This window comes from Malaclemys terrapin, chromosome 17 (assembly GCF_027887155.1).
Source record: "Malaclemys terrapin pileata isolate rMalTer1 chromosome 17, rMalTer1.hap1, whole genome shotgun sequence".
In the NCBI taxonomy this organism is placed as follows: domain Eukaryota; kingdom Metazoa; phylum Chordata; order Testudines; family Emydidae; genus Malaclemys; species Malaclemys terrapin.
Genome location: NC_071521.1, coordinates 1,431,970 through 1,446,964, shown reverse-complemented (window position 1 = coordinate 1,446,964; position 14,995 = coordinate 1,431,970). Strand labels below are relative to the sequence as shown.

Here is a 14,995-nt window from a genome sequence, read left to right as displayed (position 1 = left end):
CCATCTAAAATCCAGGGTGTGGTACACACTGTGGTACAATAGCAGTTGTTCTGTGTCAGGAAGACAGCGAAGGATTTACCAGTTTAAAATGGCCCTGTCAAGAATGGCAAATAATCCTGGTTAGTTATAAGCAAGCATTGCAATCACTGCCCATGGTCCGCCTGCCTCTGTGTCGGTGTGGTGTACTGGGGAAAAGGGTTACACGCATTTTTATAGCTGGTGCCTCTGACTCTCCAGTGACAGAGAATGTATCTGCTGAATTATTCTAAAAACTAAATAGCATGTTTCTGGGGTCTTTGGGGTTATTTTTTAGATGCAGCAAGTTGATCTCTTGGGCATCACAATCAAATCCCTGGCAGAAATCGAAAAGGAGGTAAGTGGCCCTGTGGGACTCTGGGCACAGGCACAGCCAAATCTGTGCTCACATAGCTGTAAGGTTCCCTCCCTCTGGAAAGAGTTTTGCTTGCTTTGCTAGGTCCCTGCTGGTGGATAAAGTCAACATTAAGTTAAGCCAAACAGTAAGCTCAAAATCACAAATGATTTGCGCCAGAAAAAGCTTTAAGCGTTGAATCTAACAGCAAAATCTGCACCCTCCATTTAATTCCAGATGTCTCTTTTGTTGAACCTTTCTTTCTCGCTTATTAACAAACTACGTGTTTCCCCAAACAGGGCACTGTTTGTGTGAGGTTGCCTCTTCCATTTCAGGAAGCAATTGAACTCAATTAAGCAGGGCCAGGTAAACTGCTTCATAATTTTTCAGTTTGATGGTGAACGTAACGTGTCACCAGGAACAAATAGGCTGAGATTTTAGAGAATGTGAACCCTCCAAAAGAGAGAGGGGATCAAACCAGAGTATTGTCCACTTCCAGCGTTGTGTCATTGCTGTTTTCTTAAGGCAGTGTTTTAGTATGTGCATGTGCTGTACAGCAGGATGGTAAGCAGTCAGAAATTCAGAGGCAGCTTCCCTTTGAGAGGAATATTTGTCTTAAAGATGGAGCTGGTGGAACCATGTTCCTTTGGGATTCCCTTTTTGTGTTATCAGCTAACAGGTTCCTGTACTGAAGGCAAAGTGAATCAATGTGGCACAGCAAAATTTCTGAACCTGTCATAGCCAACGCAGAAACACAGCTGACTACTCCTTTTGTCTTTGATTTGCAGTATGTCATAAAAATGGAAGGAGTGTCACATGCAGATTATAGGTGACTTTACAACAAAACACAGTGGTTTATTACTCAAGTATTTTTATGGGAAGTTAGGAATTCTCATGTTTATTTCCATAATAAGGAAGACTCTATTTATAAGCTAACAAATCTTCAGGACCAATTTATTCAGGTTTAAGGTGTGAACATTGTATCCAGATTGTGAATAATTCCTTGCCCTGACACATAGCAGGGTTTAGAGCCAGGCGATCTGGTTGTGGAATATCTCAGAGTATCCCATGCGTCATCTCCCCCATGGAAATGTGTATCAGTGACAAGCCAGCTCAAATCCTAGAGCCTTGCTGTTCTGTACCATCTCAGTCACCTGCTCCTCTGGGGCACTTGTATACAGATAGCATATAAGATAATAGGTTAATACGTTTATTTTCCCTTTCTTACTGAGAAATGGCAGAGTGAGGGTATAGAGTAGTTTCCCTGTTTGAGGGCATACATGGGATATGCCTGGTGCACAGAGATGAACTTTACTCTGGGTGAAAGGCAGAACAGCATCTAATTGTGTATCACAAAGACCACTTAAGGAAGGACAGCTTGGTCCATGCAAAGCCTGACTAGTGCCAGGTGCTGCTGCTCCACCCAGTGTGGGCCTGAACTGTTAGCATCTGTTGCTAAGATCAGCAGCAACAATGTTTTAGTTGGTAGGTTTTGTCCATCTTGCTAGAGTGGCAGATTAAGAAGATGTTAGATTTCAACGTCAAGGTTTGAAGCCCAGCACCATGTGCAAGTTCTTGGATGTGGGAGAGCCCTCCAGACATGAAAACACTGTTCCAAAGAGTCATGGATTAAAAAGCCTTTTCAGCGTGCCTCTTCCTCCCCCTCACCCCCTCGGGCCAGGTTATGTGAGGGGGCGTGAGTGTCACACTCATTTTGTGCTGCAATGAAAGGGAGCCATCCATCCCAACACCCCTTTCTCCCATCACAGGCCGCATGTGTTTCAGAGTAATGAAAAGTTTAATTATGCAGCCCATATTCCTTGATGAAGCATCTTGTCTGCATACAAAGAGATGTGCATATAAATATTGTGAATTTCTGTGTAGCTTTATTTCCCTTGCAAGCAATAGCTCCATTACAGCAAGCCTGCTGGATTTCCAACCGCAGTAAGAGCATTTTCCCTGGAGCTGCATGCCACACAGAAATATTCCCAAAGAATTCCAGGAATGATTATTCATTTTATATAGTAGAATATGCCAACTGTACCAGCCATTCCCCAGGCTGTGAGAACAACCTTCTCCTTTACATGAACAAATCAAGCTTTCCGCTGTTTGGGGGAAATGTTGTAGTTGCGGGAGCACCTAGAGACTCCCATGCTGGGCATTGTGGAGACAGTCCCTGCCACAAGGAGTTTACACTCTAAATAGAGAAGGCAAACCAAAGGGTGGGAGGGTCGCCTGGCAAAGAGAAGAGAAGCAACTTGTCCAAGGTCAGCGGCAAAGCCAGGAGTGGATCCAAATCTTCTGACACCCAGGAGAGTGTCCTAGTCACTAGAGCACAGTTCACTTCTTGGGGAGGCGGGGGGGCATTTATACATCCAGAAAAGACTCTGCTGTTCCCGCCTTCAGCTCCAGGAAGGGATTTTGTGCTTGTTTGTCATGCACTGCGTGTGCCCCTGCATAGCGAGACCTGTGTCATAATGCATTGGTAATGAATCCCCAGAACAAGTTAAACTATCTTCTGTACAGGTGAGAGTGACACATACGGCCAGTGAAGAGGGCTCTCAGCCCCATTCATGCCCAGAACTCCACAGACTGTCAAGAGCAATTTATCAGACAGCTCAATATTGCCTTAAACCTCCATGCTGTAACATAGTTAACAATAAAGCATGACCATTGGCCTCCCAGCTCTTTTCAGCACAAGCATTCGATAGAATGCACCACTCAGTTTTAACTTGGCGTTTAGCTAAAAGTCTAGTGAGAGTCTAATTAGCAAAGTGAACATCTAATATTAATCATTCTCTTCAAATTGACAAGGAAGGCAGTTCATTTAACCACTTAATTGCTACAGGTTTTCATAGGCTGCTCTTTGCAAACATTTTAATGAAGAAGTTGTAAATCTACAAGAGTTTAAAATCTTAATTTTATACAGAAATATTTTTCCTTGTTCTCCTGTTTGTAGTCAATTCTCCAGAGTGTAGTCACATGAAATGTTCTTTAAATGAACATATTTGCTAACTGGCATGATTTCAGTTTTTAAAACATTGGTTCCAGCAATTAGGCATTTTTTTCTGTTCCCAAATGACTAGAGAAATTCGTCTTGATTATAATTGCTCTTAGCCACGCATATCTAATTTGTGTCTTTTTAAGTGTTAATTAGTAAACAGTTTGAGCTGACATCTTTATGTGTTTGTGTGTTGAAAAATGAGGCTTATTGCTTATTTAGCTTGGGGCTGATAGTGCTGGCTGTGACATCACGACATTGAGGTAAAATTAATGAAGACATGTTTGCCAATTAAAAAGCTTTCGTGGAGAAGACGACTTCTTGACACATCCTCCCTTGCACAGATTCCATTTGAACGTGGGAGCTGTGTGCCATAGATCGCTTTCTTTATAAGGTGAATAAGGCAGGAGTTCCTTAGGTTTTTGGCATCTAAATACCCATTTCCCAGTTGCCTAGACAGCAGATTTCCTTAGCCCTGTATCGCATGCATTCACTTTTCTTTTTTTCAACTGCCTTTTGTAAAGGTTAACTTTAAAGAATAGCAGGTTTTGTCACAAAGTAATTTGTGGTCTTGTAGCACCATCTAGTGATGTAACATTGTATTGCGGCTAGAAAATAACTTGGCTTGCCACTTCTCTGATCAGTAGTAAATATTTATAATATGGTGGCACCCAAAAATTCCTGTTGGAACTGCAGCTCCCTTGTGCTGGATACTATACAAGCGTAGAAAAGAGACCAGCGCTACCTGAAGCCTACATGATTGTTATTTCTTTATCTGCTACCCAGAAGAAGAGCCCCTGCCTAGAAGAGCTTACAGTCCAGATGAAAATAGCTCACTGTACAGAATCAGCCTCTAGATGTGATGGTGGCAAAAATGTGTTTTCATTTGTGTGGCCTTACGGATCAGGGAAACAGGGTGATCTAGTGGGCAGAGCACTGGACTGGGAGTCCAGGGACCTGGGTTCTAGTTCTGGCTTTGTTCCTGGCCTGCTGAATGGCCTTGGGTCAGTCATGTCCCCTTTCTGTGCCCAGTTTTCTGTATGTAAAATGGGGATAATGACACTGCCCTCATATGTTCAGTGCTACGAGATCCCTTGATGGAAGCGCCTTTGTCAGAGGTAAGCAGCGTGATGTTATCAGCAGAGTTCTCCCTTAACTGGCCTCTCGGACACTCAGCCAGGGCGTGTGACGTGTCAGGAGAAGCGGCCAGGGCCTGGACATTGGGTTTCTAGCAAATAGAATAATACTGGCCTGTCCACAATGTCCCAGGGCGAATCCAGCCTCTCCCCTGGCAAGCACACAGATTAGTGAATCTGTCCCGGCCCTGTTTGGGGGGACCCAGGAAATGTGGGGCCGGGTCTGCTTTCCATGAAAAGTCATGGGAGAGCTTCCAGAGGACTGGAAAAGGGCTAATATAGTGCCCATCTGTAAAAAGGGGAATAAGGACAATGCGGGGAATTACAGACCAGTCAGCTTCAGTACCTGGAAAGATAATGGAGCAAATAGTTAAGTAATCAGTTTGCAAACACGTAGAAGATAATAAGGCGATAAGTAACAGTCAGCATGGATTGTCAAGAACAAATCATATCAAACCAACCTGATAGCTTTCTTTGACAGGGTAACAAGCCTTGTGGGTGGGGGGAAGCGGTAGATGTGGTATATCTTGACTTTAGTAAGGCTTCTGATACTGTCCTGTATGACCTTCTCATAAATAAACTAGGGAAATGCAACCTAGCTGGAGCCACAATTAGGTGGGTGTATAACTGGTTGGAAAACCATTCCCAGAGAGTAGTTATCAGTGGTTCACAGTCATACTGGAAGGGCATAACGAGTGGTGTCCCACAGGGATCAGTTCTGGGTCCGGTTCTGTTCAATATCATCGTTAATGATTTAGATAATGGCACAGAGAGTACACTTATAAAATTTGTGGATGATACCAAGCTGAGAGAGGTTGCAAGTGCTTTGGAGGATAGGATTAAAATTCAAAATGATCTGGACAAACTGGAGAAATGGTTTGAAGTACATAGGATGAAATTCAATAAGGACAAATGCAAAGTACTCCATTTAGGAAGGATCAATCAGTTGCACACATACAAAATGGGAAATGACTGCCTAGGAAGGAGTACTGCGGAAAGATCTGGGGGTCAAAGTGGATCACAAGCTAAATATGAGTCAACAGCGTAACACTGTTGCAAAAAAAGCAAACATCATTCTGGGATCTATCAGCAGGAGTGTCGTAAGCAAGACACAAGAAGTAATTCTTCTGCTCTACTCCACGCTGATTAGGCCTCAACTGGAGTAGTGTCCAGTTCTGGGCATCACATTTCAGGAAGGACGTGGACAAATTGGAGAAAGTCCAGAGAAGAGCAACAAAAATGATTAAAGGTCTAGAAAACATGTCTTATGAGGGAAGATTGAAAAAATTGGGTTTGTTTAGTCTGGAGAAGAGAAGACTGAGAGGGGACATAACAGTTTTTAAGTACAGAAAAGGTTATTACAAGGAGGAGAGAGAAAAATTGTTGTTCTTAACCTGTGAGGATAGGACAAGAAGCAATGGTCTTAAATTGCAGCAAGGGAGGTTTAGGTTGGACATTAGGAAAAACTTCCTAACTGTCAGGGTGGTTAAGCACTGGAATAAATTCCCTAGGGAGATTGTGGAATCTCCGGCATTGGAGATTTTTAAGCACAGGTTGGACAAACACCTGTCAGGGATGGTCTAGAAAACACTTAGGTCTGGTCTATACTACCCGCCTGAATCGGCGGGTAGAAATCGACCTCTCGGGGATCGATTTATCGCGTCCCATCGGGACGCGACAATCAATCCCTGAATCGGCGCTCTAACTCCACCAGCAGAGGTGGTAGTAAGCGCCGCCGACAAAAAGCGGCAGAAGTCGATTTTGCCGCCGTCCTCACAACGGGGTAAGTCGGCTGCAATATGTCGAATTCAGCTACGCTATTCACGTAGCTGAATTTGCGTATCTTAAATCGACTCCCCGCTGTAGTGTAGATGTACCCTTAGTCCTGCCATGAGTGCAGGGGACTGGACTAGACGACCTCTCGAGGTCCCTCCCAGTCCTATGATTCTGTTCTGCCTTCAGAGGTGGGTTTAGCGTGGGGATGGCTGTTTGCGCTCAGACCCCTCCAGCATTGGTCCTCGGCCAGTGGAGCCGCGGGGTGCTCCCGAGCTCTGCTGCATGCTCTCAGGTTTGAACAGAAATCACTGATGGGGGGGTCCCTGCCCAGCGTGTGGGCCCATACATCCCAGGCTCCAGCCCGCTGGGCCCCTGGGCTTGGCCTAACCCTAGAGCCCAGCGAGGAGCTTCAGAGCTCCTGTGCACAGGCATTCTCCTGCCATGTCGGTCCTCGGCTGGCCCGGCTCCCTGTGTCTGGAGAAGCTGGCCCAGCTGAGCTCGTTGGCAGGGCCGGTGATGGCATCGTTGCCAAGGGGATGTTAACGAGGCCCATACTGGTGCACAGGAGACCTCTCTAGCTTGGGCAGGGCACGGACAAGCAGGGGAAGAGATTTGAGTATCCCTTGCCTTCTGGGCCATGACCAGTGTCCTTTTAGCACCAGGCCCTGTGCATTTGCTGGTAGCTCTGGGTAGAAGGAGCCATAGGCCCACCTGCTCCGGCCCTTGCCCCAGGCTAGGAACACCTGCCTCTCCAACAAGGACAGCGAGAAATGAGTCTGGGTACCTATGGGTCCTCCCTGCCCCTTCACCCCCTTAGCGGTCCCCCACCCAGCGGCTTGGAGCGGCGGGTACTCGTGGCCTGTTGCCCCAGTTCTGAGCCCTCCTCGTCAATGGGGTCTCTGCCGAGCGGAGCAGGCTGCACATCTGCCTTTATGACCTGTGAGTGAGGGTCAAGAGGAAGGGGCGTGGAGTCGTCCCGGGGAATTGATGCAAAGGGGTCAGTAGAGCTGGGCAAGTCCCCCAGCGCTGTGCATGCCCAGCTGTACGAACCCGGGAACCCCCCACCAACACAGCGATAAGCAGCATGGCTGAGCTCTGAGACCGTGGAACAGACAAACCGAGCCCTCCTTCACACAGAGCCCAGTCAGGAAGAACCAGCGAGCACGGTCCAGAGCGAAACCTGTGCGTAGGTGCTTTTCCGAATGGAGCCGTCCTGCCGCCTCCACGTTCACAAACGACCCATTGGGTGTGTAAATGCGAGTGGCTCCAGTGCACAGACACCACAACGATGTAGGGCCGTAGTTAGAACTGGGCAGCTATCTCCACACAACTTCCAAGCAGAGCTGCTTCCACACACATTTCAATTTGCTTTATATGAGTTTGGTCCTTTGGTGCTGGCTTCCTCCAGATGTCCCAGTGAAGGAGTCGATTGGCTCGAGTGCCTGTGGAAACAGCCCTACACTGACTGGTTGGGTTTTCTCATGATAGGACCTACATGCCCAGGACCTAGCTGTGCTCGGCGCTGTACAGACGCATAGTAAGAGACGGTCCCTGTGGGGGGGTTCAGACTGGAAAGCTGGCTTTTAGATGGATGCTAATCCCATTGGGGGACAGTAGCCCAGTGTGAGCTCTGTCCTGTCATGGGGAGGAGCCACGCACACGTGAGATACAGACTAAGAACTAGCTGCAGACAGTGCCTGGCAAATGCCTGGGCTGAGGGGAAATTCCCCTGTGAGCATAAACTGGCTGACTATGTGTGACAAAGAGGGCCTAAATCATTCGGCTCGCCCCACATGCTGTGAGTTGCTGGCTGAGTGCTGCTGGCAGCCGGACACCTGGGAGAAGTGGTGTTTGGGGGTATGAAGGTTTAGGGCCTTTGCCAAGTTTAGCCCCTCTGTTGGACCATGCTGTGAGACTCTTGCCCTCAGATACGCATCCTGCCTGTCATGAGGCACGTGCACAGGGCTGGTTCATTCTCCTGAAGGGCTGTGCCCATCACGTTTTCCAGACCCCATCACCACGGCAGCATGTCCCACATTGGTTCCACGTCTGCGTTTGCCAGAGGGAGGGCCGGCGAGGTCAGCAGTCCATAGACGCAGGTCATTCTCTTCCCGGGGGGGGGTGCCGCCGAGGCAGCCCTCCCAGAGTCACTCAGAGGGGTTGTCTCAGGGAACAGGGAGCCCCGTTCATGCAGGCTCCCTGCTGTTGTTGTGAGCTGGGGGCGTGAAAGGCACGATCCAACCAGAACTGTAGCCCAGAACCAGGCGTGAGGAACCCAGCTGCAGTTTGGTGGTTTCAGTGACCATTATCCCTGTGGTGCTTTCCACCAGTGTCACAGCAGGGAGAAGGCGTTAATGAGTGGGGAAAACCCGCTTTAATTGCCAGACCCCATTCGCCCGTGTCAGTACCCTCTGCTCTGCTCCAAGGCTGTTACTAGCCATTGTGAATGGCTTTCGCTGCGTGCTGCGCGTGTGACAATCACGCTTACTAGTCAGGGCCAAGGTTATTTTCTGAGCAGTGATGGTGACGGGTCAGTTTAAATGATTCAGTATTTCCTCCTTCAATATGTTTCTTGGCCGCAGTAGAGGGACTGCTTAAGCTGTGTAACTAGGTGTCCGGGACAAAGGGGGCGTTTGCTCTGGACTAGGAGGGCTGGAATGGCTTCTTCAGCATCTGCTTGTTTGGTTACTTTGGAGAAGAGGGTATGAACGACCCTAGTGACCAGAGCTAGGGCCAGGGGAAGGGGAGTCAGGATTCCTGGGTTCTAGTCCTTACTGCCACTAGGGTAAGTCACTTAATTGCTGTGTGCTGCATTTTTCCCATGTGTCCAACTGGCGTGATCATTCTTATGCCACTTAACTAATTGTAATTACCTGGAGATCCTGGGCTGAAAGATGCCACAGAAGAGCAAAATATTTCAGTATCTATGAGAGAGCATGTGCTCAGTTGATTGGTCTTGGAAGTGTATGAGCCACGATTTGCCACAAGATGGCAGTGTTACCATGCACTTACAGCTCTTCTCAGTGAAAACTTCTAAGCACTAATGGTCAGGCACAGGGCATTTCCTGGGGATTAATGCTGGCTGGGAGGAGCTGATGGCCAGAGGTTCATTGGGGGATCCCAGCCAGCCATAAATCCTCAGGAAAAGCCCTGGGCTGTGGCTGTTATTGCTGTTGGAAGATGGATTTCTGGCAGGGAAGCGCTGTGTCCTTTGGTCTGTGCACGCAGGGCATCTCTGGAGACAAATGCCCTGGTTATGAGCCAGCCGGCCAGGCCGAATCCTGCTGAAAGTCACGCTGGGTGTCAGAGCGAATCACTGCCCAGAAAAGGCCTCGGGAGCTGACGTTAGAAAGCGGCTTTTTGCGGGGCAGCCTGAGTTCTGCCGCGCCCAGCCAGGGTCGGTCCTGTTCTCAGGGAAATCAAAGGCAAAGCTCTCCAGGGCCCCCCTGCACAGAGGTGCTCTGGCTTCATGTGAGGTTTGATTTTCCACATGGACACTCTTTTGTTCCAGCTTAAACCCGGTTTATTTTTGTTTATTTTAAATCGATTAGGAACCAGTTTAAGCTAAACTGAAATAAGCCCCACTCGGGGTGAAATAAGAGGGTCTATTCACGGGGTAGCACCATCTAACTAAACCAGTTTAATTAAACTGGTGCAAGGTTGTGTACCCACTCCCTGAGAGGAGAAATATTCCTCCCGCTGCTTTACGTGGTAGATAATATGTTCCGATTTATCTCAGCACAAGGAGCTACTTAATCTGGAGGAACGAATTCCCTGCATTCCCACTGCCAGTGTTCCTGCTGGTACCACTGGCCACACCAGCATCACTCTGGGAGCTTGGCTATGGACCAGCGCTTGGAAATGCTAAAGAGCATTTGTTCCCACTAACTGAGAATTGCTTTTGCATTTATTCCTTAGCACAGGTCTGGATTATAATTCTACACTTTGAACAAGAATGAGTTGTTGGAGGAAAAGCGAAAGACTCAGCAGGGCTCGGACACACCCCTCTTTCTCTCAATGAATGTTGTGCAGCGTATTGAGCTGGCAGCAGAGAGCAATGCTACAGACTGAAAGGGCCGGTGTGTAGTGGAAGAGGCAGCAAGTGTGACCCTGGACTAGCCTTCTGCTTCGCCTCCTCTGGCCAGTGCACTGGGCAGCACTGGTGGGAGCAGGGCTGCGGGCAGGCTGGGGAGAGCTCTGTGCAAGAACGCAGAGGGGCTTGGGGGCGTGCCTGGAGCCGAGAGGCACATCGCTCACCCAGGTACAATGCGTCGCTCTGTGTAAACGGCTCTGGGTGCCGCACCAGGGAGCAGGGCATGTCCCATTTTACCCTGCACCAGGTGGCGAGAAGGGTGGGTCTGAGACGAGAGCTCATGTGCTGCTCTTCGCGGCTAGTGCTAGTGACGCAGATTTAGCCCGCTCCCTCGCAGCGTTGTCACTCCTGTGTTGGTCTCTCTCTCTCTTTGTTTTGCTCTCTAGTATGACTACAGCTTCAGGACAGAGCAAAGTGCTGCTGCCCGGCTGCCCCCCAGCCCCACTAGATGTCAGCAGATGCCACAGTCCTGAGGAGTGAGGGAAGGCCGGCTCCCTGGAGATGCGGCGCATGCGCACAGATACTACTGATGGGAGGCGAGCCCTGATGAGCAGTGTTACTGGAACCCTTCTCGGCAGACAGGACGCTTTTCTAACGACTTGCCTTCCTTCCTGCGCTTTCCCCGATCATTCTGTACATGTTGTTTCTGAGATTTGGACTCTGTTAACCCTTTCTGCCAGGCGCCCTCACCCCTTAGCCCTGCTGGGGCAGTTTCTGGTCAGGAGTCCCTTAGTTAAAGCTTGACAGATGACTTCCTCAGTTCTCCCTGCTTTATAGCACCTGCTGCAGCATGCTCACTGCAATACAGATCTGGAGTGAAATGTTGCAAGCCAGGGGCCCCAGCTCGTGGGACTCTGGAGAGATTCCCAGCAATGAGCCCTGCTAGGATAGAGCGTTTGGGGAAATGAGGCTAAAGATACAGCCAGTTAGTCCACAACTCACAAAATGCACCAGCTTAAACTGACAACTGAGGTGCAGCAGGATAAACTGCCCCAGCTGCCCCTCTCAGTACAGCAGGGTTCTCTGGTTTGTGCAGGGTCAGCGGTCCAGGCCTTTCAAGTCCTTTGATTTAAGCTAACCCTGAGTAATGGTAAACCCTTCCTCTGCTTCTCCAAGTCCAGACTGCCCAACAGCTCACTTGTGGCCAGGATACACCTGAGACCTTAATGGTTTTTGTTACTTTCAGTTCACGTAGCCAGGGTCGCTCGCTCGCTCAGATCCACTTAGGGCTCTCTCCCAAGTCGCTGGCAAAGTGGAGTAGCTCGAAGAGCACAGGGATCTCAGTGGCACCTCTCCCTGGCCCAAAGAGGCTGTGTGTCCATTGCCTGGAAGTAGAGGATCGTGGCAAATGTTGCGTAGCTCTCTCTGGCCTATGGAGAGCAAGCCAGCCAGACCTCAGCAATGCCATCCTGACTTCTCCCAGCCACCCGAAAGCTTTGCCATGGCACCTGCCCATAAAGTGGGCATTGGAACCTGCCAGTTTCTTTGGCAGTTTTCAAACATTTGCCCCTGCTGGCTGCTAAAAGGAAAGAGATTTGTGCGCCCTGTCCCTGCACACTGCTGCACTCGGGGAGGGAAATGCTAAAGCCTGACCCTGTCGGACAAGGCTGAGATAGTTCCACTGGGCAAGTGTTTGATGCATTAAACCCTGACCACAGCATGCTTACAAGTGGTGTCCCTGGCTCACTTCTGAGTCAAATGCATGTCTTGGTGAAGTCTGTTGCTGTAATAAGTTCTTTAGAAGCATTCATCTGAGCTCTGTGCTGCTTTTCAAGTCTGCTGTGGAACAAAACTACGTTACAGCAGCGAAATGGCATTTTTTAAAAGTAAGTGTTGAAGTGTGCAACTTTTTGTATTGTAAAAGACAGGTTGTCTAACCCTATTAAAATGCAATTGCCACAGTAACAAATACTGGTATTGTAGCTCTGGGTTTGGGTTATTCGGACCCACTTTGCACTGCTTTTGACTTTCCTGAATTCTCTAGTCTAACAGAATGTTGACTAATAGTAGGTTTTGTACTGTTGGTTTGTGTATTTCGTATTTGTACAGATGTAAAATATTTCTTGTCCAATGATCCATTTCTGGTTTCAAAGCACTGTACCATGTTTCTGGGGGGAAATAAGTGCAAAACACCATAGCATTCTGGGTAGAACCTGATTCCAGTTCTCTGCTTTGACTCTCCAGACCAGTCTCTCTTTTACTAACTGCCTCTTAGAGACCAGCTCTGTTGTTGGAAGAATGGACGTATATGGTTATAAAAGGGTCAGGTCTGAGCACAAGATTTAGGGCCTGTAATATTTGGCATCAGCTGGTGTAGGCCTGGGTGACTCCCAGAAGGTGCTCCTTTCCTTTAAGGTTCCAAAGTGGCTTTTAGTTCTTATTTTCTGCTGCAGGAAAGCAAAGCCAGCCTTTACTGCCAAGCTTTACAGAGGCTAGATTGATGGTGCTGACATCAACCAATGAACATATCACGGAAGCTAGCGCAGTCAGCCTGGTCATTCTGCTCAGGTTCACTTGAAGTTCAAATTCACTCCACACTGCAGTCGTTTGTCCATCCCATCCATCTCTTGTGTTTCCTACCTTTCAGCTGTCTGTAACTTGTCCTGTAGTTCATTGTAGATCAATTTGTCGCTCCCTCCTTGGCTGAGGGCAGCTTTGTGGATGTATCGGGGTAGGTGTGTTAATCTGTATCCACAAAAACGAGGAGTCCGGTGACACCTTAAAGACTAACAGATTTATTTGGGCATAAGCTTTTGTGGGTAAAAAACTTCACTTCTTCAGATGCAATGCAGTGGGTTTTTTACCCACAAAAGCTTATGCCCAAATAAATCTGTTAGTCTTTAAGATGCCACCGGACTCCTCGTTGTTTTTGTGGATGTAGTAACAGGCAGGTCAAGGTTTTCTGCAACGTCGGTCCTAGCGTAAGGATGATAGTTAGTGTCACAGAGTTGCCCCTCCCCACACACTGAAGCTGGAGAATTGGGAGCTTCCGATTTAACAGCAGAATAGCTAGTGCATGGTCCAGAGTTCTGCCAGCTGAAGGTGGAGTGTCTCCTGTGGGAGCTGTCGTCCCAATGGACAGCTTCTCCTCATTCCAGGGGAGGCCAGACCCAGCTGCTCCATTGTAGACACATTTCAGTGGACAGCATAGGCTGCTGAGAACAGTCCAATGGCCCTGTTGGTTGGACAACGCTTGGGTACCCCTGCTCTAAATCAGAGCTAAGCCAATATCTGTGGTTATCAAACACCGATCGATACTTGGGGCCACAGAGCGTTTTCTTGGCACCCTTAGGAATTTCTGTCAGGGGCTGCAGCATTCGGTTCAGCAGACTGAGCTGTGGGAACCACCCCGCTTTGGTGACTGAAATGTCGGGACTGCTTTTTAAAGCCCATCTGGAGCTTTGCCAGCCTATTTGTGGGAGTAGCTTAGAGTGCATCAGTAGCTCTCAGGAACTAGAGTCAATGCTATAAACTGCTTAGCAACAGTGACAGTGCGTTTCTCCTCAGCGCCTTCTGAGAGACGAGACACACACAACACAAGCCGAACTCTGGATCGCTCCAGGTGTTGACAGGGGGTCCAACTGGGACAAGGATTTGTTCAGTGGAGGCTGCCTCCTCCCCTCCCTCTCCCAGCCCTGGCAGGGCTGTTTCAAAGCTGTTTCTCTGCAAAGAAAGGCTGAAAATAAACATTTGACCTTCACATTTGTGCTTGTGCAGTTTGCCAGTGACACGTCAGAGATTTTCCGTGCCACAGGCTTGGCCGGCACAGCTGCAGACCTGCACAAGAGTGTAGGGCAAATGGAGTTTGTTGGGTCAGGTCCATGGACGGTTGGTCAGAACCTCTCGTGCACTCTCAGACCTGCTCGAACGGCTGTGAGTATTTTCTTAGACAAGAGGGCTCGGAGTGCAATGCAGGAAGCAGTATAAGCAGATTGACAATGGTGCAAGTGATTTCCTTTGGAACTCATTAGCTATGGGGTGCTTCCCCCTTCTGTCTCTACAGGCATCACATCAGTCTTTCAATAGGCAGGTTTTAATTACTGAACAGTAATTTTCTTATTCAAAATAACTCCATGCAGGGCTGGCCCTGGTTCCTAGTGATTACTGCTCTCCACTGGCAAGTGGATTTCCGATTACGTGTCTTACTCCCCACACAAAGTGTGAGTTCTCCAGCGTTGGCCCGGGCAGTCCCAGAGGAGGGAGTGTGTCCACTGCTCTGCACTGAGCCCTGAGATTGAGATAGGAGTGGCTGCAGGGGGGTCATGACCAGGCCTCCTGGACAGAAGGTGTGGTGGTGAGTGGATGTAAAACAGAAGGGCTGGTTCCTCCTACCTGTAATGAGTGTGTCTTGGTCAGCCCACGTCTATCCCCAGAGCAAGCTAAGCAGTGTGCAGCTTCCACTTGGAAGAAGAAGAAATTACTTTGCCAAGTAATCATGAAATCTCCTGACACTGCTGAGGAGACAGTGCTGGGAAAGTGGGAGTTTGCTTGCAGTCAGATGAATTATTAACAATGATGCACTGCCCTGGGATTTCCCAGGGTGATGTTCCCCTAGCAAAGGGCAGAACTGCAGTAATGTATGTGGCTAGCTCCTGGGCCAGCCAGGTAACTAGATTGTG

At 48.7% G+C, this 14,995-nt stretch overlaps 1 protein-coding gene across 5 annotated transcripts in view; it reads left to right on the top strand.

Annotated features, from left to right (window-relative positions):
- The window catches only part of MVB12B (multivesicular body subunit 12B), a 100,717-nt gene extending 87,610 nt beyond the window's left edge, over nucleotides 1-13,107 (top strand). For 4 of the 5 annotated variants that reach the window (XM_054007860.1, XM_054007862.1, XM_054007858.1 and 1 more), the window contains 2 exons: nucleotides 314-373; nucleotides 10,763-13,107. In XM_054007860.1, coding sequence (XP_053863835.1) covers nucleotides 314-373; nucleotides 10,763-10,849 — 147 coding nt within the window. In that variant the 3' untranslated portion in view covers nucleotides 10,850-13,107. The remainder of the gene's footprint in view (nucleotides 1-313; nucleotides 374-10,762) is intronic. The other variant, XM_054007861.1, reaches the window with a different exon arrangement.
- Nucleotides 13,108-14,995: the final 1,888 nt, after the last annotated feature.